Source organism: Cornus florida, unplaced genomic scaffold, assembly GCF_030987335.1.
Source record: "Cornus florida cultivar Cherokee Brave unplaced genomic scaffold, ASM3098733v1 CherokeeBrave_3.0.0_Hap2_Chr07, whole genome shotgun sequence".
In the NCBI taxonomy this organism is placed as follows: Eukaryota; Viridiplantae; Streptophyta; class Magnoliopsida; order Cornales; family Cornaceae; genus Cornus; species Cornus florida.
The window spans coordinates 1,031,481-1,055,497 of record NW_026775577.1 but is presented as its reverse complement, the minus strand read 5'-3'; the positions used below and the strand labels follow the sequence as shown (position 1 = coordinate 1,055,497).

The 24,017-nt window shown below is 34.2% G+C and overlaps 2 protein-coding genes and 1 non-coding gene across 3 annotated transcripts; all 3 read left to right on the top strand.

The window, feature by feature from the left end:
• The first annotated feature begins 838 nt into the window (after nt 1-838).
• Nucleotides 839-11,182, top strand: LOC132315652 (ATPase family AAA domain-containing protein FIGL1-like). The gene is made up of 15 exons (XM_059813992.1): nt 839-1,196; nt 1,612-1,923; nt 2,487-2,601; nt 4,058-4,207; nt 4,488-4,708; nt 4,930-5,057; nt 5,175-5,293; nt 5,374-5,466; nt 6,138-6,239; nt 6,627-6,729; nt 7,304-7,387; nt 7,471-7,566; nt 7,710-7,837; nt 7,967-8,070; nt 10,759-11,182. The coding sequence occupies exons 1-14, from the start codon at nt 1,153-1,155 to the stop codon at nt 8,066-8,068; spliced, it is 1,797 nt and encodes a 598-aa protein (XP_059669975.1). The 5' UTR covers nt 839-1,152; the 3' UTR covers nt 8,069-8,070; nt 10,759-11,182.
• A 4,248-nt stretch (nt 11,183-15,430) lies between these two features.
• On the top strand, nt 15,431-23,726 carry LOC132267498 (ATPase family AAA domain-containing protein FIGL1-like). The gene is made up of 15 exons (XM_059768657.1): nt 15,431-15,629; nt 17,191-17,455; nt 18,542-18,955; nt 19,313-19,409; nt 19,699-19,773; nt 20,524-20,654; nt 20,878-21,005; nt 21,113-21,231; nt 21,317-21,409; nt 21,826-21,927; nt 22,291-22,390; nt 22,504-22,587; nt 22,679-22,774; nt 22,890-23,017; nt 23,146-23,726. The coding sequence occupies exons 1-15, from the start codon at nt 15,431-15,433 to the stop codon at nt 23,245-23,247; spliced, it is 2,133 nt and encodes a 710-aa protein (XP_059624640.1). The 3' UTR covers nt 23,248-23,726.
• TRNAS-UGA (transfer RNA serine (anticodon UGA)) lies at nt 18,020-18,101 on the top strand. The gene has a single exon. It is a non-coding gene; the product is annotated as a tRNA-Ser (tRNA).
• Nucleotides 23,727-24,017: the final 291 nt, after the last annotated feature.

The window sequence follows — 24,017 nt, the reverse complement described above, 5'->3', positions numbered from 1 at the left end:
CCGGCCTTCCATAGCCATCACTGCTTTTCTCCACCACCTCCACCTCTACCACTGCCTTCCGCCACCACTACCACCGTTGCCTTCCACCACTACTTAGAATTGTTAGAATTGTGATTATCAATTCATTCCAACATTACATTATCATTCTCATTCAAATTCAATTTCAATTCCTGCATACCAAACTCTGTCTGAGCTACTCAAAGACTCAAACTTGGGATTAAGATTGTTAAGAAGAAAGATTACCAATAAATCCAATCAATCCATCGTGAGCAAACATGTACACAACATGTAAAGTTAATAATTTTGTTTTTATAGAAAATGAATTGAAAGAATATAAGAGTAAGTAAATCTAGGATGTGTGCGATAACCCGCATTCATATTATTTAAACTCATTGAACAGTTCATATTAGTTAAACTCAAATATTTTTGCATTCTATGAAAATTGAACATAGGATGTTTGGTTAGTCCAATAAATTCTTTACCCACTAGGCCACTCGAACTTAAAAAATGACATAAATACAGAGATGTAAAGAAATTTCATATTTTGAGAATATCAATTTTCTTTTCACCATCTTAGGTTGAGATAATTTTCATTTTCTCATTAATTATACTAATATTTTCCTACAATTTAACCAAAAACAAATTCATATGAATTTGAAAACAAATTTTACACAATTCACAAATAAAAAATTCCAAAATCACAATGGTCATGGTACCCTCATGATTACTCCCTAATTAACCACAATAGATTTATAAATGGGTGGTCACATAAATTTGGCAAACAATGTGGGTTAATGCGAGAAATAGAACGAAGTGTGTTTAATTACTCCAGTCATATTCATTTGTATTCCTCTCGTGAACAAGCAAAAATACATGGCGGCAAAATAAGAGACAGAGAGCTTCATCATCTCCAAGACTCTACCGGAATGGGAGAAGATGGAAAACGAAACGGAGGTATGTTGGAGAAAATAAGTCGATACGAACATCAAGAGACTTCAATCGCTTCTGTTCGGAGCCGATATTGCTTTCCGATAAGGAGATTTCAACTCCGCCCAAATCCTCACCCTCCGTCTCGTCGGCTTCCTCGACTCCCATTCTCACACCGACATCGATGAGGCCTTTATTCGTCCCATTCACTGCGAAGCCTTGTCCATGATCAATCTCGATCGACCTCTAGTCATTCCTCAATCAGATCGGTCTTTCTCTCTCTCTAAACACACACACGTACCTATTTTGCTTTAATTGATTATAGCATTCTGTAATTGATGTGAGAATTTGTCTTATGGAACTGAAGTATATTTTTCATTTATTTATTTATTATTATTATTTTTCAATATGGATCAAAACGCTTAGTAAGTCTTGTTTTACTTCTTAAAACCTAGATTTGACGCTTCCGATAATAAACTTTTAGCGTTCCTTATGTTATCAGGTTTCCTTAGTTGTTAGTTTCCATATAGTTAGTTTCCTTACCGTGTTTGGTTTCTCTATTATAAATATTTAGAATTTATATTCATTCAATTATCAATTGTATATCAAATTGCTCTGCTGTGGATTCAAAGTTACGTATAGATATTATCAATTATATATCAGATTGTTCTTCAATTTTCATAGCTTTCCGCCCCGACACTTGTATCATAGCGTTGAATTGATGGCTGACGAACGTGGTGGCGGCGGCGGCAACCTCTCTGGCCAGGAAGATAGACATGGAGTAGCTCTTTCAAGGGCCGAATTTGATGATTTCCAACGTCAAACAAAGCAAGCACTGCAAGATATTCAAGCTAAGGTCATGTTGGATCAAAATCAAAACCGTAATAATAAAAGGTCGAGGAATATGGAAGAGCTTCAGTTGATGAAGAAGGAAAAGGAAGATAAACGGGCAAAAAACCTCAAGGAACTTAATGAACTATTAAGATCAAGTGAATGGTATGAAATTCTTATGTCACATATGATGAGTTACTTTATTGGGAAATTTATGTAGGACAGTTTTATTGACTTTTTCCAATTTTATGCTGATAAGGTTTTCTTATACTAGTTTTATTTTGTATTATTAGGTTTTCTTGTGTTATTAAATATGCATGTAGTGCTAAGTTACTTAAAGGAAGAGCGAATTCGAGAGCTCAGCATGAGAGCGGCTTAATTTACTCATATACTGTGAGAATTTGAGTGTGAGTGCGCATATATGAGAATTTGAGTGTGAGTGCGCAACACCTGTTAAGAACGATTGTGTGACTTAAATGCAGTGCAATAGAGAAAATATATATTAATTCAATTATCAATAATATATCCAATTGCTCGTTTATAGGTAGTAGAATAACAAATTTTGGTTTTTGTTGCTCCTCATCCTACTTACCAAAATAAAAAAAACATTTTTGTTGTACCGAGAATTTTTATTTATCTATTAGTCTATTTACTGCTTTTTTTTTTTCCTCCTATTACCTTCTCTTTTACAGTTTTTGATATGTATTTATATATATGGATATTTTCAGCCAAGCAGAGCAAGCAGGCAAAGATACAGGTTGTGTGTTTGGCAAGAGAGAAATTATTCACGTTGACAATATTAAGCAGGACTTTCAAGTTCTCCAATCTAAAAACAGAACTTTGGTATGATGTGCTAAAAATTGAAATTTTCACTTTCACATCCTTGATTTTGTTTATTTTCAGTATATTTTTTAGGGTAAAGTGCAAAAAGCCCCTTGAACTATTGCCCTTTTGCAAATAGCCCCTGGATTAAAAACTGCCCCTAAACTATTGATTTGTTGCAATTAAGGACAAATTCATCACAAAAAAACTATTTATTAAAATTTTATTATATTATTTATAATAAAACGTATTATACCCATGTTAAATGCTGGGTAGAATTTTAACCCAAGATAATCTGAGAAGGAGAAGCCAGGTGGTGGTCAACCGTTGCTCTATGTGTCTTAGTGATGAGGAGTCTGTGAATCACCTTCTTATTCATTGCCCTTTGGCTAGAGAGTGTTGGGTTTTGATGATTGGCTTATTTGGTGTTTCTTGGGTTATGCCTGGATCTGCTAGAGGGTTGATTGAGGCGTGGAGAGGTTGCCTTGTGGGGGCTCTCAGTCAGGATGTGTGGAGGGCTACGCCGCTTTGTGTGTGGTGGTGTTTATGGCTTGAAAGGAATAGGAGATTCTTTGAAGGAAAGGCTTTGTTGATTTCGGTGCTTAAATTCTCGATTATTTCTACTCTTTTTTGTTGGGTTTCAGGAAGAGATCATTGTTCTTTGGAGGAAGTAGTTGATTTTTTAGCCTCTTTGAAGGCTTGAGGCCTTTGTGGTCTTTTGTATTTGCTTAGGTTCCGCTCCCCTTCTGAGCGTTTTTTTATAAAATTTTTACTTATCCAAAAAAAAAAAAAAAATATTTGTATTTAAAAAAATATATATTTTTTTCATATAATATATTGATGAAAAATTAATAAATTACTTAAATAAAAAAATTCCTTTTTTCATGTAATATATTCATGAAAAATAAAAAATTGATTAAATTTTTTAAAATTTAAACGATTAATTTTAAAAATTAGAGGTAAATTTATGCAAATTTAATGGAGAATATGTCATCAAATTAATATGAATTTTCTTCATAATTTATTTCAAATAAGAAAAATAGATTAGATGTAATTCAATAAGAAAGGGCATTATAGTCATTTAATGAAATATAATCTTGGCATTGGGGGATTTTGCAACAAAATGTGATAGTTCAGGGGTATTATGCACAAAATTTAATTTAGGGTGTTATTTGCAAATTCAAACATAGTCCAGGAAGGTTTTTGGCACTTTACCCTATTTTTTTACAGTGCAACCTTCTCTTTACAGTAACAGTCATTATCATTTCTCTAACTTGTTAGTCTGATTGTGATAAGCTTAACCTTCAGTGCATTCTCTTTAAAGAATGTGCTGGAGAAGTATGAGTTATTCAGTGGACTAATTCTTTGAAGCCTTTGAGAGTGGTCCTGTTTTTCTAATTTTAGACTCCATGATCATCCGAAGACTTTGTTGTTTATCAAAATTATAGAACTGATGAAGAGCACCATTTGGCTTCAGGGATACCAACAGCACAGGCAGTACAATTTGGGTTGCAAGATGCAGGAAAGGTTGACATCCTTTTTTGGAAACATCTTAAAGGCAAACAATGACTTGTGCAAGAACTCTAAAAGGAACAGTGTTTTTGCACAAAAGAGTCCTTCATATCAGGTTCCCTTCTAACTTGATATTACAAAAAAAAATGCAGTCATGAACCTTCACTAGATTTGTTGTATAATTTGGATGTGAAATAAGCTTGGAAAGTTTCGTGAACATGTCCCCCCCACTCAAATCAAGAATGGTCAAATTAGACAGCGGCAAGTGATTTTATTTTCATAAGTTGAGTAATATTTATTATATTAACTATAACAACCTTTTATTTGAGATTTTTAAGAAATGACGTTTCTATTTTCTTAGCAATGTTGATTAGCTTATCTATTCCATGTTATAGGTAATTGATGCAACGCACAAACGAGGATTGGGGGGATCTCCTAGTGCTTCTGTCTCTCCACAAAGTGATAACAATGCGAGCAACAAAAATTATGGTGTCGGGGTCCAACATAGTGGCATCCATGGTAATTTTGTTCCCCCTATCAAACTGAACGTGGGTAATATGTTTTCGGGTCTTGGAGGGAAGGGTTATGATGGAATAGGTGGCTCAAGAAATAAATGGTTAGTTTATATAAACTTGTTTTAATTGTATTAGAAATTTGGTTTAAATACATTGTTGTTTTCCCTCAAGAGTTCTTTTTTCTCATAAGCCCTGTGATTCTCTAATAAGTGGTACCTGAAAGTGGCTCCAACCATTTAAGAATCTCTCTCTCTGGATTATGATGGTGAACTGTGAGTGTTATGTAGGCTTATTCTAATACATTCAATATTTTTTGTTTTAGTTTGGAAATGTTAAGTGGTCCTGATGGAGAGCTTCCTGAGAAATTACGAGGCTTAGATACTCGTCTGATTGAACAAGTCAGTAATGAGATAATGAATCGGGATCCCAATGTTCGTTGGGATGATATTGGTAAACATAAGATGCTGCAGACTTTTCCCATTTTGAGATTTCCGTAGTAATTTTATGAATTTGAACATTTTATTTAAATAATTTTTTTTTTCTTTCTTTTGCTTGTCCGTTCTCTAGCTGGTTTGGAGCATGCTAAAAAATGTGTGACTGAGATGGTTATATGGCCTTTATTACGTCCTGACATTTTTGAAGGTTGCCGTTCTCCGGGACGAGGTCTTCTTCTGTTTGGCCCCCCGGTAAGTACATGTTTCCCCTACATATGAGAGATAAAATACTTACCATTTTGTTGTTCATTCATATTTCTCTCATGTCTTAGGGAACGGGTAAAACAATGGTAGGGAAAGCCATAGCTGGAGAGGCTAAAGCAACCTTTTTCTACATTTCTGCCAGTTCGTTAACCAGCAAATGGGTAATTGTCATTTCTATTATCTTAGTTTGTCTCTGTGGCTAAATTTTCTGATTTTTGTTTTTGGAAAAATTAATTAAAACAATAAAGTGGCATCATTCACAATAAACACTAAATTACAAATTCTGGGACCAAATAATTGTCAAATTGTGAATGTCCCCACTCTACTGTCTTTCACAATGTAACAAGGATAAAAACTTTATTAACTTCGATTATATATAATTAGTGCATTGTAGCTGAAAAGAGGGATTGAAGGTGTCAATAAACAAAATGTTTTAATTGCTTCTTATCTATTCAAAATCTCAAGATAACTGCTGCTATTTTGCAATACTATCACCTAGCTAAAGGTCCTGTCATTTGATTGGTAGTGACTTCTTTATACACCTCACAGAAGCACGAATGGTTGTCATTACATTTTATTCCAGTGACTAGTTAGTTGTGTTCTGTTTTATAAATCTAAGGAAGCTAGTATGAACTATTGGAAACATTTCTTCTCATTATGGTCCTCCTTTTGTACCAAAAAAATAAGTATATAATATTGTATGTGGGAATGTAGACAAACTTTGCCTGTTGTACTTTTATCTTGGTAGCTCATTATATGAACAAAACTTGTTTTATTTTACACAAGTAAGCCTAATATATTCAGGCAACTAAATGTCAATTGGTAACTGTAGGTGGGTGAAGGTGAAAAGCTAGTGAGAGCACTTTTTGGAGTTGCCAGTTGTCGTCAGCCGGCTGTCATATTTGTTGATGAAATAGATTCACTTTTGTCTCAGGTATGGTAGATTCTGACCTTTTAACTAAGAAGGAAACATGAAGTTGTGAGCATGGGCTAGCCCCTACTTACGTTGTACTTCCATATTTATCAAACACATAATTCACATTGACTGGTTGATATTTGCTAAAAAGAAATCATCTGTATTTTCTTCTATGTGAAAATATTAAATGATCACACAAAAAGTTCGATTATAGCATATATTGATCTAAGTTGCCAACTTCGAGGTTAAATATATTATGTGCAGTTTATACTGACATTATAATATACATCTGAAGGACCATTTGTGTGGTCTATTAGACTACTTCTGGTTTTATGTAATACTGTTTTTCACTTTGTCGTGCTTGTGGAGAAAGATATTCTTCTGAGATCTTCTGTATGGTTGCAGCGCAAATCAGAAGGTGAACATGAAGCAAGTAGACGACTCAAGACCCAATTTCTTATTGAAATGGAAGGCTTTGATAGTGGGAGTGAGCAAATTCTGCTTATAGGTGACTGCTGAATTTTTTCCATTTCTGCATTTAAGGACTCTTTTGAAACAGTGTTTGATTGCGAGGAAATATTTTAATCAGCAGTTAACGAATGAGAATTCAACCATAACACTGCCTTTGCTAAAATAGTCCCTCTTTGGGTAGAATTTTGGGAGCACTTTCTCTCTATGATAAGACTCTAAATATGAGTAGTTGCTCCTGGCTTTGAAAAGAAGGAAATGAAGAATGGGAATGAAACGAAATGATGTGTTTCTAGCTCTAGTTTTGGATGAGCTTAAAATGTTTTTCTAGATTTCGTCTCTCTTATTATGTCGCAATAGGCAAAACCAATTTTACAGGTTATTTTTTTTTATCTTTATTTTTTTGCCAGAAGAAAGACATTTTATATACAAAATCATAAAAATAAATTTATACATACGTGGTTTAAATTTTGGTTGGGCTTCAATTTTCGTCCTGTAAAGAATTATTCAAATAAAAAATACAAACCTTGTATTGGATGATCCAAAAGGATTAAACTTTTTAGAATACATACAGCAGATTTTGCAATTGTATAACACATTGGTTCATTAACCAGGAGCAACAAATAGACCCCAAGAACTTGATGAAGCAGCACGAAGGCGACTAACTAAGCGACTATATATTCCCCTCCCTTCTTCAGGTACAATTTTAACCCAACTAAATGTTGTGCCTTTATCAAGTAAGAATGTATCTGTAGTTAACCATTTGTATTTGGAGCTGAAGATGCGAGGGCCTGGATCATCCGCAATCTCTTAAGTAAGGATAAATTATTTAAGCTTTCAAAGGAGGATTGTGATACGATAAGCAAGTTCACTGAAGGTATCTGCTTTATACAGTTCATAGCGAAACCATTTTTTTCTATCCGATACTTCATTGACTGCTTTTAGGCAATCTTTTTTAATTTTGTTCCGTTTAAACTTCCTTGCTTTGTTTTTCATTTATTTTTTCCCCATTTGATCCAGGGTATTCAGGATCAGATATGAAAAATTTAGTGAAGGATGCCTCCATGGGTCCACTAAGAGAGGCCCTGAAACAGGGCATAGAAATTGCAATGCTGAAAAAGGAGGATATGAGGCCAGTAACTCTCCAGGTAATAACACGCACACGTGTAAAAGAACTCCTAGAGGCCCATGCAATAAAGTTTAGTATGAATACAATTCAAGTTGTTAGTTTTTTAGTTTATTTTATCACTTATAATTCGTCAATTTTTTTTATGCAGGATTTTGAGGATGCGTTGCAAGAGGTGAGGCCCTCTGTATCTTTGAATGAACTCAGTACATATGAGGAGTGGAACAAACAATTTGGAAGCTTATCGCTCTAGAGGTCAGTTTGGTTAATGTAGAAAGAAAATAGATAACAAATTACAGCAAGTTGTAACCGTTGGGAGGATCAATCAATAAACATGACTTTCTAATGTTGGAGTCATGTTAGTGTTCCTGAAATTTTAAAGTTCTTCCTTATGCATAAACTTTCAGGGATTAGAAGTGTTATTAGACGTGTATGAACTCAATTACAAATCCATTTGCCATAGAATACAAGATGTGGAAAATCATAAGTCTACGGTGATAAGATTTGAAAAAATTCAGAAGCTTAACGAATTGTACAGGAAAATAGCCTTCTCTTAGTAAATGATACGGGGAAGCTGAATATTGCGGTATTGTTAAGAAGCTGCAAGTAGCAATTTAATTCTTGGCGCATGGTCAGGTTGCTACATTGTACTTAATATAAATTCAAATTTCTTTTTGCATTTGTTTGACCTGGAAATGTTACTTTCACATAGTCCAGGTATTCTAGTTGCATTAGTGCCATGTCAAGGTGCCAAGAAAGTTTAGGATAATGATCTGAAAGATGCAGCAATTTTGTATTGCTAGCTTCTTGGCCATAGTTAAACTGCCACATTTACAATGACTTACCATCATTAATTTATTTTAAGAAAATGACCCCATATTTATATTGTTTGGTTTTAGTCTTTCACATGTTCATGTACATTATTTATGCGGTCATTCAATTCTATTTTCGAAAGAGAATATTAAATGGTGATCGTGTTAAATTTTTATTCGTTGCTTATTGAAGATTTAGGCTTTGATTATCTTATTATTCAGGTCTTGCAATCTTAGTTTTCTATAAAACTAAACGTGAATGTAGGCATTGCTTCATGCAAACCCGTGGGCTATAAAAAATGAATATTTGATTAGATTGAAGTTTGTAATTTGCTTTAGTTTCTATACTTCAGATTTTTCTTTTTTTCAAAATTCCAGTCCAAGTTCAAAAAAAAAAAAATCTCTTCACATTTAGAATAACAGAACAGACTTTCTATGCTCTCAGAACAGGCTTTCTGTGCAAATGCAGGTATATTGCATGTTGGTATTGATCTTCTGTGATAATATTGCACTGGACATGATCAAACTAACTTGAAAACAAAGATTAATCATGTCGAGAAACAGTGTTATGGATTGTTCTTGTAATAATATACACACACATATTGCGCTGTGTCAAGCTGCTTGACATATCAATCGCAACACAAGTTGGTCAATCTCCGTTAGGACTGCAAACAAACCAAATCAACTGGGCTCGAACATTGCTCATAAGCTTGAACTTGTCGCCTCCAGCTACTTTGTCAAATTTCTGAGTTACTTGAAGAGTCAAACTTGGGATTAAGATTGTTAAGGAGAAACATTACCTATAAATCCAAACAATCCTTCGTGAGGAAGACATGTACACGTCAAAGCTTATTCAAGAGCACCATCTCATGAACATCTTTATGAGGTATAGGCTCGAGTCACTTGTCAAACGAGTTCAAAAAATGTGCTCAATTTGAACTTTAATTGAGTCAAAGCTGAACTGTTTATGATAACTAAGCACTCCGAGCTTGACTTACGATTCCATTTGGTAACTAATAGAAAAAACTTTGTGACTAGTTTTTTTTATAGAAAATGAATTGAAAGAATAATAGAGTTTGTGAGTATAAATTTCAACCTCATTTCAATTTGGTGAGGTGAATTTTTTTTTTTTTTTTTAAGGGTTAGAGATGAACTAAATTTGGAAATTTTGTCAATTAAGGCTTCTATCCTTCAATTAAGTTGGGTTTTAGTCCAATTAGGATATGATTAGGGTTTAGGGTACACCCCCAATTTGGGATTTTAGCAATAAGGATGTTAAGTTAGTCATTTTAACTGCAAAATGTTTAGTTTTTGTTGCTGGTTATGTTGTATGTGCACTGTTAGTCATTTATCCTTCAATAACATAGTTTAATATTTGATTTAGTTTAATGTTTATTTAATTATTTTTTTCTGAATGGGTTTAATTTATTAAAAATAAAACAAACAGAGTACAAACATCAAAGTGGGCATACCCTCTGAAGAAGCAAAGCCAACAGGCTATGGGCAAACATGCCTACCCAAATAACAAAGAATGTAAAACAAGTTAGAAAAGAAAACCAATGTCTTCCAAACTAAGCTTAGCAGCCTCAACCACTTCAAGGAATACAGACCTAGCAAGCTGAGTAGCACTCCTTCTAGGTCAGCCCACTGCACATTAGGACATTGAAATTTGCACGTATCCCATGCCCACTTGAAAGAAAAACACCCACCATCCCATAACTTTTGTTAAACAGTTCTTTATCTTTGCTTGTGAAGTGATCAGTAGTATGTCTGATTTTCTGAATTAGAAATGCATGTCACTCCTGCTGATTCCTTCATTAAATAAAAGAGGTCCCGAGGGCAAGTTCAGGGCAATTAGGCCATCAATACATTAATTGCTCATGAAAGTTTTTCAGTTAGCCATGCATACTGCTATATGCCAAACCCTTCAAAAGGTTGATCCTCAAACTAAGATACACATCTATGTATATATAAGATACTCAGTAGGCAATTCCATATCATGCGCGAAAAAGCTTATCAAAATTAAAGGCCTTAACAATTGATGAATGATTGGTTAGTGCTATTTTGGCTTGATGAGATCACCTATGAACTAAGAAATTGCATTAACTGATTCTGTTTTTTCAACCTGCAGCTGACAGAATGGGCAAACGTATGAGTAATTGGGATTGACTTCTTTTTTGGTGCAACGGATGCAAGTTCTTTTTTTTTTTTTTTTTTTTTTTTTTCACGAGATGCAATCTGTTTTCATGAAGAATGCCCGCCCTATTTTTTGTTTATCTAGGCTCTCAACAGGTAGACCAAGTGATGCACAGTTGATGGAAATACCACTGTATTATTTGCTTCAGGTTTTTTTAACTTCTAAGTGATGCACATTTGATGTAATTTTTTTTTTGGGTTGCTTCTCTGGGCTTGTAGTGTAGCTGGTACAGTTGGGTTAGGGTAAATTTGAAGTGATCACTAGATATGACACGTGTATTTGATCACTGAATTTGACTTGTGTATGGATTAAAAATTTATTTTCTTGCAATGACTTATGTGTGTTAAATTTTTTAAAAGTTAGATTGCAATGACAGTAGATATTACTTGTATTTTACCAATTTTTTTTGGATATTAGTTGCACAGTTACTCTTGCAATGACAGTTGATGAAAACTTTATTTAGAATAGTTGTATCAGTTATTCTTACAATGGCAGGGGTGCACAAATCCTTATTGCAAATACAGGACATGGGAACTAAATAAGCTAACTTATAAAAATACAAGTTGATATCGCAGGAACATGTTTATACACACACAAATGGAACATATTGAAATAGTGTAGAATTACTAATTCTGAAGTTGTTTTTTTACACTTCGTGCAAAAATAATGAAATACTTCTCAAATCTAAATTAAAGATGGTATAAAATAAGTAGGGTCAAACCATACAAGATTTAAATTAGTGAATCAAAATTAAAACCAAAATTTAAAGAAGGAACACTTTTAAAACAATTTGATGAATTTTTTTTATTTTTTTATAATGAACTAAAACAAAATAAATAAATAAATAAATAAGATTAAATAATAATTTTCTTTTCAGGAAAAAAAATCTCAAAGGAAAGAATCCACCATCACGGCTTACTATAAATAAATTTGTATATTTCTTTTAATGTAAATTTTCTTATTGTAAGCAAATCAAGATGAAGGAAAATAATAGCGTGATCATTCTCCGAATTACCATTAATTGGCAAACATGAAGAATCCTTCTAATTTTTTAATCAAAATAAGAACATAGAATAGAAGAGTAAAATAATATTCTAAAAGAAAAACTTACATAACATGAAAAAAACAACTATTTATATTTCAACCATGTGGCTTCATCACTCCCTTAAGAAAGGGTGTTTAAGCTGGCATATTAACAAGAAAATAAAATAAAGAAATAAAAACACTCTTCATAAAAGAATAAAATTATAAGAAATAAATTAACACAGAAATTCTCTAACTTTTATTATTTTCTCTCACTAACAATGTGCATCGTACCTCCTCTACATATATCCCTATTTATAGAATTTAGAATGGAAGGAGAAAATTTTAATTAAAGAAGTGAAAATAAAATAAAATAAAATAAAATCTTGTTGCTTTCCAATTTCGAATTATATGCTTTTTAATCTTGCTTGATATCTTTAACTTGTGCTTTCCAATTTAATTTGGTTGTTTGATCTTTGTTGATCTTGTAATATCACATTTTTACTATTTTTGTCTTTTTTTCTTCTTATTCGGAAATCCTCCCCTATAAAACATGAAAAGCACCTATAAGAATATTTATCTAATAAAAATATTAATTAATCATTTATCATTGAGTATAAAATAACAAATTTTGTGCGCTTATCACATATAATAGCAATATTATATATATATATATATACTCACAAACCTGCTATATTCAAAGATGTAAAAAACAAAAAACTATTGCAGTGGTTTAATGGATTGGCTATATAAAGAGTGAAAATTTTGTTTCATTTGGATTTCAATTTTGTTTCATTTGGATTTCATTTGCGATGGTTTCATCTTCTAACGATATATAACCCTGTCAAGGGCATTTCAGTCCATGTGATTTTCGGTTTTTTTTACTTCTCTTTTATACAAGGGAAGGGCATTTTTGCCATTTTAAAAATTTTGATTAACAATTCTGACAAGCAAAAGGGCTGACGGGAGTTCATTGTAATAAATCTCAAATGCTCCACTCGAGTAACATTTACCAAAACCTTAGGAGATGTTAGTGGGACAAGTTTCTCTTGTAACATATTCTCCCACCCGAACACGTAATGTCCTCATTGCGGTCAGGTCACTATGCTTACTCGGGTGCTTGGCGTGACACCGAATCAAGAACTGAGTCTGACTCTGATACCAACTGTAACGGGTTGGATGCTTTGCGATCCGACTTAAAAGCTTAGGGCCTGTTTGGCATATGTTTTGTTTTGTTTTTGGCCTGCTACAGTAGTCCTTTTGAAGCCCAAAATATGTTTGGCTGGGCTTGTTGTGTTTTAAATAGTTCCAAAACAATTTCACAAATAGGCCCAAAATATGAAACACCATTTTGGTGTTTTTTCATATTTCGGCACTATTTGGTCTACAAATTACTGTAGCGGAGGAAACAATTCTTTCATTAAACTGTAGCAAGTATAACACGTATAAAAGGCAAAATGTCATTTTTTAGGGTTTTGTTTGGCGCAGTTGTTCTTGGCGATTTTGGGCGATCACAAATCATTTCCAATCGCCTCCATCTCTATTCTCGTTCTCTACTCTGATCTTACCCCCTCTCTGTCTCTGCAAGTGCAAGCTACAAAATCTACAAGAATCAGAAGTTCAAAACCCATTTATTTCAGTTTATCTATCTGTCTGCACCTATTATCACTTATACCTCCATCTCTATTCTCGTTCTCAAATCTGAACTTGCCCTCTCTGTCTCCTCTCTCTATCTCGTTCTCAAATTTGAACTTACCCTCTCTGTCTCCTCTCCTCTCTCTTTCTCTGCAATTGCAAACTACAAAATCTACAAGAATCAGAAGTTCAAAACCCATATATATCATAAGTTCAAAACCCATATCTGTTTGCAAGAATCAAAACCTATTACCTATATAATCAAAACCTATTACCTATATCAAAACCCATATGGGCATATCATTTCAGATTGTTCAAAAAATCAAAACCCATATCTTTCAGTTTCCATCACCTGCTGTTCCAGTTCGGGTTCGCCGTTCTCAAGCTTCCATCGCCTGCTATTACCTAATAATTTATTGCAAAAATTAATATATATATATATATATATATATATATATTTATGAGACCAAACATGTTTTGCATGTTTTTGTTTCCCCCATTTCCAAAGCAAAATATAGTCCCCAAACGTGTTTTAGAATTTTTTCCAAAACACTCTTACAACAAAAACATTGTTTCTGTTTTAGCCAAAAACAAAACGCTAAAAACAAAATGTATGCCAAACGGACCCTTAAGCTATTAGGTGGGTCTAACACCTAACCCATTTATACCTATTACATTTACCATCAGAATCCGACGTGGGACAAGTCCCCCTTGTAACGTTCTTCCCCACTTCAACTCGTAATGCACTTTTTGTGGTCGGGCCACCTTGCTTATTCGGGGTGACACACTCGGACACCTTCGGGCTGGGCGCTTGGTGTGACACCGGATCAAAAACTGAGTTTTGCTTTGATACCAACTGTAATGGGTTTGGTGCTTCGCGAATCTAACCCAAAATTTTAAACTATTAGGTAGGACTAACACCCAACTTCCTATTTATACCTACCAAATCCGGTGTGGGACAAATCCCCCTTGTAACAATCATCCATTAGACCACCTGTGTAAGTTTTGAGATACCAGTGCATTTTTTTTCCGCCATATTTTCTTTTCAGTCAACACAGGTCATTTTTTAATTTTTCTTTTCTCATTAACTCTACTTATATTTTCCTTCAATTTATCAAAAAAAAAAAAAAAAGAAAAAGAAAAAGTTTATATGAATTTACCTTTTCTAATAAAGTAATTTGAAAACAAATTTTACACAATTCACAAATGAAAATTTGCAAAATCACAATAGAGATATGAATTATGAATTATGGATACAGATATGAATACAAATACAATAACAGGTACAATACAATACGAACATGGCAATATAAAAGATTTCAAAAAAATAGATCAAAAAATTTTACCTCATGATTACTCCCTAACTAACCATAATAGAGATATGAACTATGAAGTACGGATACAAATATGAATACAAATATGATATACAGGTACAATATGATACGAACATGGCAATACAAAAAATTTCAAAAAAATAGATCAAAAAATATAATAAATATATATTTATATATAAGTATATTTTTTTGCCATTTTATCCATATAATTATAAATAAATCACTAATTTGGAATTTTTGTTTTCTTAAATTTTATATTATTTTTTAATTAACACATAATATATTTTAGATTGTATTGAATTTCAAATTTTTTTTTTAAATAAATATAAAATAACCATTTTAAAAGTGTCCAAAATATATTATTCTCCTGTTAGAAAAAAAATATATTTACTATTTACGATACTTTTAACCGTATTTAACACTTGTCCGAGGTAGTGCTTCATAGGATATGAATTGGTGGTCTTCTAAATTGGCAAACAATGGGGATTAACACGAGAAATAGAACAAAGTGTGTTTAATTACTCCATTCATATTAACAAGCAAAAAAAAATGGCGGCAAAAGAAGACACACAACGAGCTTCATCATCTCCAAGACTACACCGGAATCGGAGAAGATGGAAGAAGATACGGAGGTATGTTGGAGAAAAGAAGTCGATACGAACCTCAAGTGCCTTCAATTGCACCTGTTCGGAGCCGATATTGCTTTCCGAATAGGATATTTCAACTCCGCCCAAATCCTCGCCCTCTGTCTCGTCGGCTTCCTCGACTCCCATTCTCACACCGACATTGATGACGCCTTTATTCGTCCCATTCGCTAGGGCTTGTGGTCTCTCTCTCAAGAACGCAAGGCCATGATGATGCAAATGAATGGAAAATGGAATGATTTAATGTTTTAATGAAAATGGGTGTGCTGCTTGCAAAACGACGTCACTGCTTTAGTGTGTCCTTTTTGGTCTTTTTATAAAAAAATTATTTTTATATATTTAATAAAATGCTTTAGTACGGGTATTTTGGTCAATTTAAGTTTTAAATGTGTGAGGGAGACCTAATTGCACCAAATTAAAACTTGAAGGATGTTTTTTGCACGGGAGGATGTGATATGCACTATATGCATACTTGAGGGGTGTTTTTTGCACTTGACCCTATATTCTATGATCTGTTTGTGAATTGTTTTTACCTAGTATAAACTAAACAAGAACCTGAAGACGGGAATGTAGTAAAACTGACATAGATCGACCATAGCTTTTGTGCGTAAATTAACTTTTAATTATATGACAAAACAGTGGTTAAACGTTGAGAGAGTGTTTAACTTAAACCTCTTAGACCAAAGCATGTGGTCATATAATAGTTTTATTTTATTTTATTTTATTTTATTTTTTAACGAATAACTTTTCAGTTAATCATTTTGAACTCTGGAATAATTTGCAAATTTTGAATTCAAATAATCATTTAAAAAATTAAGTATATCATTTTTGCATAATATGCATTAATTGAATGCAAAATGCTTTTGTAGAATTTCAATTCGTGTAAGGATGGATCGAAGATCAATTGTTGGTTCGATAATTGGCTACCTAGCCCATTACAGTTTTCAGTAACTTCAATTCCCATGGGTGCTCCGTTTTCGTCGGTTGCAGATTTAATTCTCCAGTCCACTTATACATGAACACAAGGTTGGTGCATCAGTGGTTTACCAAGAGAGATCCTGATTTAATTTTGCAAATTCCAATTAGTTCGATGGGAGATGTTGATCATGAAGTTTGGGGGGCATATTCTGATGGTTCATTTTCTGTTAAAAGCGCACATAAGGTGGCTCTCTCTGTTCTGGATTGGAAGCCATGTTCGGCAACGGCTGAAGGTAGCAGCTTTGATGTAGTTAGGTGTAGCATGTGGGGCAAGGTATAGTCATTACATGTTCCGAGTCTTCATGATCGTTTGCCAGTGAACTTACTCCTGTCAGTCCGGGGGGTAACTAAGGTGTCCTCCTACCCATTTTGTGAGTCATTTGTGGAGTCCATTGACCACCTCATTTGTTCATGTCCCTATGCCAGTATGGTGTGGATTCATAGTCCTTTGCGGATGGATTTTCGTGGCACAACTCCATCCTTTTGGCCTAAAAGGCAGTTTGAGATGTTTGAATCTTGGTCTAAGTCCAAGTATCCAAAGGCTGCTTAATCTTGCTGCGTTTATTTGTTGGGCCTATATGGAAGAGCCGAAACGATCTCGTTTTCAAACAAAAAAAAATGGACTCCTTTTGAGGTAGCCCACAAAGCTCTACAAGATTTTCATGAGTTTCAGGAGATTTCTAGGCAATCTCAGTTGTTTTCGTTCCCTCTTCCTCCTGTTATTTCTCCCCCACCGTGATGGTGTGCTCCAGAAGAGGGATCCCTCAAATTGAAATTCGACGCAGCTTTCAATTCATCAAGGAAATCATGTGATGGGGGGTTGATTTTGCGTGACCACTTTGGGCAACCTATTAAAGTTTCCTCATTCTTCCTCTCAAATGTTAGGAGCCCATCTATTGCAGAAGGATTAATTTTTAGGGAATGCATGTCTCTTCTCCGACTTTCGGGATACCACAATGTCATAGTGGAAGGGGATTATCAGCCTGTTATGCACCTCCAAGCCAATGCTGAGGCAATGTATGTTTTATTTATCGATGTATGCTCTCTCCTTAACTTGTGCAATGGTTCTTTCTTGGCTTGGGTGTCTCGCCAAGGTAATGTTGTAGCTCACTTGTTGAGCAAAAAGGCTCTTGTAACTGAATGTTTTGATTTCGAGTGGAGAGTCTAGCTCAATTGGCTTTTAGGCGCTCTCAGCTCCGAATGTATCCTTCCTCCTCTTAAATGATATGATTTTTTGTTTGGTGTCAAAATAAAAAAAATAAATAAAAAAATTCAGTCTCAGGCTATTATTTTTTATTTTTTCTCTCTCTCTCTTCAAAGACAGAGTTATTGATGCAACTATATGGTGGGACTTTCCAGACCCATTAAAATAAGTGAAGTGGCCATGGTTGAATACTTTATAGTATGTAAAACCAATGCTATTTTTATTTTTATTAGTCAGAAAGACGGACACCCACAACTGAAAGGAGAAATGATACAGGAACAGGTTCTCTTGCTAACAATTAGAATTTGTTTAATGCATCCTTTTTAGCCAACCCACATTTAGTTAACATTGGCTTCTATAAAGCGGAAGAACACGGTGTCGATATGTCCGAGTGGTTAAGGAGACAGACTTGAAATCTGTTGGGTTACGCCCGCGCAGGTTCGAACCCTGCTGTCGACGTCCATTTGTTTCAACTATGGTATTTTTTTGATTCATATTCTAACCTACTCATTTGGCATCATATCATATTAAATACACACTCACACACACTTATCGATTATAGCATATTTTTGCATGCATTACTTTAATTGATGTGAGAATTTATTTTATGGAACCGAAGTATATTTTTCACTTATTTATTATTATTATTTTCAATATGGATTCAAATGCTTTTATATTCCTTGTTTTACTTCTTAAAACCTAGATTTGACGCTTCTTCACCTATTAGTATTCCTTATGTTATTAGGTTTCCTTATTTGTTAGTTTTCTTTTTGTGTTAGATTTCTCTATTATAAATATGCATGGATGGCAAGTTAGAGTATATATCTTTATTTAATTATCAATTATATATCAAATTGCTTCTGCTTCAATTTTTCTCGGATTCAAAGTTGCGTTCATAGCTTCAGCTCGGTCAGTTGTATCAGCACGGTTGAATTGATGGCGGACGAAGGTGGCGGCGGCAACCCCACTGGCGGGAAAGATCGACATGGAGAAGCTCTTTCAAAGGTGAAATTTGATAACTTCCAACGTGAAACAAAGCAAGCACTGCAAGATATTCAAGCTAATTTCCAACGTGAAACAAAGCAAGCACTGGCAGATATTCAAGCTGCGATCATGTTGGGTCCAAATCAAAACCCTAATAATAAAAGGTTGCGCGACGAAGACATAGAAGTTAAGGGAATTAAAAGTGACGAAGACTTAGCTAAGGGAATTAAAAGTGAGTATGAGGAAGATTATCGGAGGGAGACGAAGGAAAGGGAAGATAAACGGGCAAAAAACCTCAAGCAACTTGAATTAGTAAGATCAAGTAAATGGTATGAAATTCTGTTTTATCAACTTTTCCCCCAATAGTTGGTATTTTTTTTTAGTCAATAGGTGTCTTGTTTTGTTTTTTTCTTAGTTTTTAGAGAAAGTTTAATCATTAATGCTAGGCGGTTACTTTTATAGTTTTCTTATGCTGATAGGTTTCCTTATACTATTAGATTTTATTTATTTTTTTAATATATATTTTTAGGTTTTTGTTGCTCTTCATCCTACTTACCAAAAGAAGGAAAAAAAAAAAAAACCATTCTTTTGCATATGTTTATGTATTCATTTGCTGCTTTATTTCTTTGTAATACCTTATTTTTTACAGTTTTTTTTATATGTATTTATATATATGGATATTTCAGCCAAGCATTTGCGCAAGCAGACAAAGATACAGGATATATTGACATTGACGAGATTAAGCAGTCAAAGGACTCACAAAAATCTAAAAGAACAACATTGGTATGATGTGCTAAAAATTGAAATTTTCTCCTTCACATCCTTGATTATATTTTTCAAAGTGCAACATTCTCTTATTATCATTTCTCTAACGTCCTCGTTAGTCTGGTTGTAATAAGCTTAACCTTCAGTACATTCTCTTTAAAAGAATGTGAGAAGTGTGAGTGGACTAATTCTTTGAAGCCTTTTAAGAGTGGACATTTTTTTTTGTAATTTTAGATTCCATGATCATCCGAATACTTAGTCGTTTATCAAAATTATAGAACTGATGAAGAGCACCATTTGGCTTCAGGAAAACCAACCGAACAGGAAGGACAAGACCTCAAAAGTTGATGGGAATGGCTCTGCAACTGCCCGAGCAAAATTGGTATATTATCTACTTCTCAAAACCATTTCCTCTGTTTTTTTTTTAGTACGCTACAATCATCAAACACAGGAATGTTTTCTGTTCATGTAAGCGTTCTTTTACTCAAAATAACAAAGTTATACATGTTCTTCATACAATCTAAAGCATCCTTAGTGAAGTATGCCCAAGGGATACTAATCTTCCACTGTTATTGGATTATGTTGTGTGGAGATTGATTACCATTAATAAAATTTCCAGTATGATCTAATTATCATGACTAATCAAAAGAACTTTGGAAAAAGTATTTTGCTCGCAGAAATAGTTAGATGCCTAGATAATCTTCAGTTTTCTAACTTGATATTACGAAAGAACGCTGTCATGAACCTTCACTAGATTTGTTTTATAATTTGGATTTGAAATAAGTTTGTAAAGTTTTTGTGAACATGTTTCCCCTCACCTCAAATCAAGAATAGTGAAATTAGACAGTGACATGCAGGTGATTTTCTTTTTTTCTTTTTAATGTTTCTGGAAGATGGCTTCGAGTATTTAACAACACACACACACAAAAAAAACAAATTACAAAGTACGTTCCCCTCCTTCCCCCATTGTGATAGAATAATGCTTGTATATACTCTTCATCATAAGTTAAGTACCCCATACCTGGGAATATTTTTTATATTAACTATAACAACCTTTTATTTGAAGTTTTTAAGAAAATTACATTTCTATATTCTTAGCAATGTTGATTAGCATATCTCTTCCATGTTATAGGAAAGGGTTGCAAGGAACAGAGGATATGGTTTAAGATCAAAAGGGGTCCAACAACCTGGCATCCGTGATAATAAGACTTCTTTTGTTGGAGGGACGGATTACAATACATTAGATGACTCAACAAAGAGATGGTTAGTTTATATAAACTTGTTTTCATTGTATTAGAAATTTAGTTTAAATGCATCGTTGTTTTCCCTCAAGAGTTCTTTTTTCTCATAAGCTTTGTGATTTCTCTAATAATTGGTATCTGAAAGTGGCTCCAACCATTTAAGAATCTCTCTCTCTGGGTAATGATGGTTAACCGCGAGTGTTATGCAAGCTTATTCTAATACATTCACTATTTTTTTGTTTTAGTTTGGAAACGTTATGTGGTCCTAAGGGCGAGATTCCTGAGAAATTACGGAATTTAGAACCTCATCATATTGAACAAGTCACTAATGAGATAATGGAGCGGGATCCCAACGTTCGCTGGGATGATATTGGTAACATAAGATGCTGCAGACTTTTCCCATTTTCAGATTCTCGTAGTAAGTTTATATATTTGGACATTTTGTTTTAATCATATGTTTTTTGCCTGTCCACTCTCTAGCTGGTTTGGAGCATGCTAAAAAAAGTGTGACGGAGATGGTTATATGGCCTTTATTACGTCCTGACATTTTTAAAGGTTGCCGTTCTCCGGGAAAAGGTCTTCTTCTGTTTGGTCCCCCAGTAAGTATATGTTGCCCCTACAAATGAGAGATAAAAAGGATTACTTACCATTTTGTTGTTCATTCATTTTTTTCTCATGTCTCAGGGAACGGGTAAAACAATGATAGGGAAAGCCATAGCCGGAGAGGCTAAAGCAACCTTTTTCTACATATCTTCCAGTTCGTTAGCCAGCAAATGGGTATTTGTCATTTCTGCTATCTTAGTTTTGTCTCTGTGGCTAAATTTTTTTATTTTCTTTTTTGGAAAAATTAATTGAAATTATCATGGCATCATTCTCAATGATCCCGAAATTACAAATTCTGGGACCAAATAATTGTCAAATTGTGAATGTTCCCATTCTCTCCTGTCTTGCACAATCTCATAGAATACTAATAGTTGTCACTACATTTTATTCCTGTGAATAGGTGTGCCATGTTTTATTCGATTTTATTGGAAACATTTCTTCTCATTATGGTCCACCTCCCTCTTGTACCAGAAATATAAGTCTAATATTGTATATGGGAATGTAGACAAAGTTTGCCTGTTGTACTTGCATCTTGGTAGAATATATATATATATATATTCAGGTAATTAAATGTTAATTGGTGATTGTAGTTCGGTGAGAGTGAAAAGCTAGTGAGAGCACTTTTTGGAGTTGCCTGTTGTCGTCAGCCGGCTGTCATCTTCGTTGATGAAATAGATTCGCTTTTGTCTAAGGTATGTTAGATTCTGACCTTTGAACTAACAACGAAACATCAAGTTATGAGGCATGGCCTAGCCCCTACCTATGTTGTGCTGAGTTCCATATTTATCAAGCACATAATTCACATTGACTGGTTACTATTTGCTATAAAAAATTCACCTGTATTTGCTTCTATGTATAAAAATTCAAAAAAAGTTCGATCACAGCATATATTGATCTTGTCACCAACTTCGAGGTTAAATTTACCATGCGCGGTTTATACTGACATAATACATTACAATATACATCCGGAGGACCATTTGTGTGGTCTATTAGACTACATCTGGTTTTCTTTAAGACTATTGTTCACTTTTCTGAGAACTTCTGTATGGTTGCAGCGCAAATCAGGTGAACATGACGCATATAGACGATTCAAGACCCAATTTCTTACTGAAATGGAAGGCTTTGATAGTGGGAGTGAGCAAATTCTGCTTATAGGTGACTACTGAATTTTTACAAACCATGTAGTGGATGATATCCTAAATGATGAGACTTCAAAGAATAAATACAGCAGATTTTACACTCGTATAACACATTGGCTCATGAACCAGGAGCAACAAATAGACCCCAGGACCTTGACGAGGCAGCACGAAGGCGACTGACTAAGCGACTATACATTCCCCTCCCTTCTTCAGGTACAATTTAAACCCACCTAGATGCTGTGCCTTTTATCAAATAAGAATGTATGTGTACACTATAGTTAACCATTTGTATTTGGAGCTGAAGATGCGAGGGCCTGGATCATCCACAATCTCTTAGAGAAGGATGTGTTATTTAAGCTTTCAAAGGAGGATATTGATAAGATATGCGAGTTAACTGAAGGTATCTGCTTTATACAGTTCATAGCGAAACCATTTTTTTTTCTAACCAAGACTTCATTGGCTGCTTTTAGGCAATCTTTTTAAATTTTTTCAAATCTTTTCCCCATTTGTTCCAGGGTATTCAGGATCAGATATGAAAAATTTAGTGAAGGATGCATCCATGGGTCCACTAAGAGAGGCCTTGAAACAGGGCATAGAAATTACAAAGCTGAAACAGGAGGATATGAGGCCAGTAAATCTAGAGGTAATACCAAGCACACATGTGAAAAAGAACACCTAGAGCCACATGCAATGAAGTTTAGTATGGTATGAAGACAATTCAAGTTGTTAGTTTATTTTTATGATTTATGATTCCTTGAATTTTTTATGCAGGACTTTGAGAGTGCGTTTCTAGAGGTGAGTCCCTCTGTATCTTTGGATGAAATCGGTGCATATGAGGAGTGGAACCAAAAATTTGGAAGCTTGTCGCTCTAGAGGTCTGTTTGGTTAGTGAAGAACGAAAATAGATGACAAATTATCGCAAGTTGTAATCGTTTGGAAGATCAATCAATAAACATTGACTTGCTGATCGATGTTAGAATCATGTTGTTAGTGTGTTCCCAAAGCTGTAAACTTCTTCCTTGTGCATAAACTTTCAGGAATAAGAAGTGCAGTTATCTTTTCTTTGGTTTAAAAGCCCACAAATTAGACTTGTATGTACTCAATTACAAATTCGCTTGCCACATAGAATACAAGATGGGAAAAGTTGAATGTTGTGGTTTTCTTTGTTCTGTTTTGTTTTTTTGAATGGCATGTGGTATTGTTTTTTTTTTTTTTTTCGAAAATTTAAGCAAATTATATATATTTATAAAGATTTACAAGGCCATAGGCCCAGCAGCCCAACAACCAGGCAGCCAATAGAAGAAACACCCATCACAAGAGCCCAAACTACAGCCCAACCCAATGAACAAATTCTTGACTACTTCTACACCAAACACCATCTTGGAGCAAACAAAAACAGCCTTTGGAACTGCATTTTGCAGTTAGCTTTGGCAATCACTACAGTCCATCGGTGAGATTTGGGAGTGATACTTGCTGTGAAGATCACCCCAATCATTTAGTCAGGCAGACGAGGGGGTGGCCTTGGACGAACCGCAATCGAGCTCCATTCCTCTGCAAGTACTGAACCCGAGACTTTAAACTTGATGTTCCTTTCACATATAAACCTTTGGCTTTAAATACACCAAAATGAGCTAGTATTTTCA

What these genes read in the sequence shown, in the direction of transcription:
- LOC132315652 (XM_059813992.1), top strand. Translation starts at nt 1,153, where the DNA reads ATGATCAATCTCGATCGACCTCTAGTCATTCCTCAATCAGATCG. An exon ending in GTCATTCCTCAATCAGATCG is followed by an intron (nt 1,197 to 1,611) that starts GTCTTTCTCTCT and finishes CAATTTTCATAG; the next exon opens with CTTTCCGCCCCGACACTTGT. An exon ending in CTATTAAGATCAAGTGAATG is followed by an intron (nt 1,924 to 2,486) that starts GTATGAAATTCT and finishes GGATATTTTCAG; the next exon opens with CCAAGCAGAGCAAGCAGGCA.
- LOC132267498 (XM_059768657.1), top strand. Translation starts at nt 15,431, where the DNA reads ATGGAAGAAGATACGGAGGTATGTTGGAGAAAAGAAGTCGATACGAAC. An exon ending in GATGACTCAACAAAGAGATG is followed by an intron (nt 20,655 to 20,877) that starts GTTAGTTTATAT and finishes TTTTTGTTTTAG; the next exon opens with TTTGGAAACGTTATGTGGTC. An exon ending in GTTCGTTAGCCAGCAAATGG is followed by an intron (nt 21,410 to 21,825) that starts GTATTTGTCATT and finishes TGGTGATTGTAG; the next exon opens with TTCGGTGAGAGTGAAAAGCT.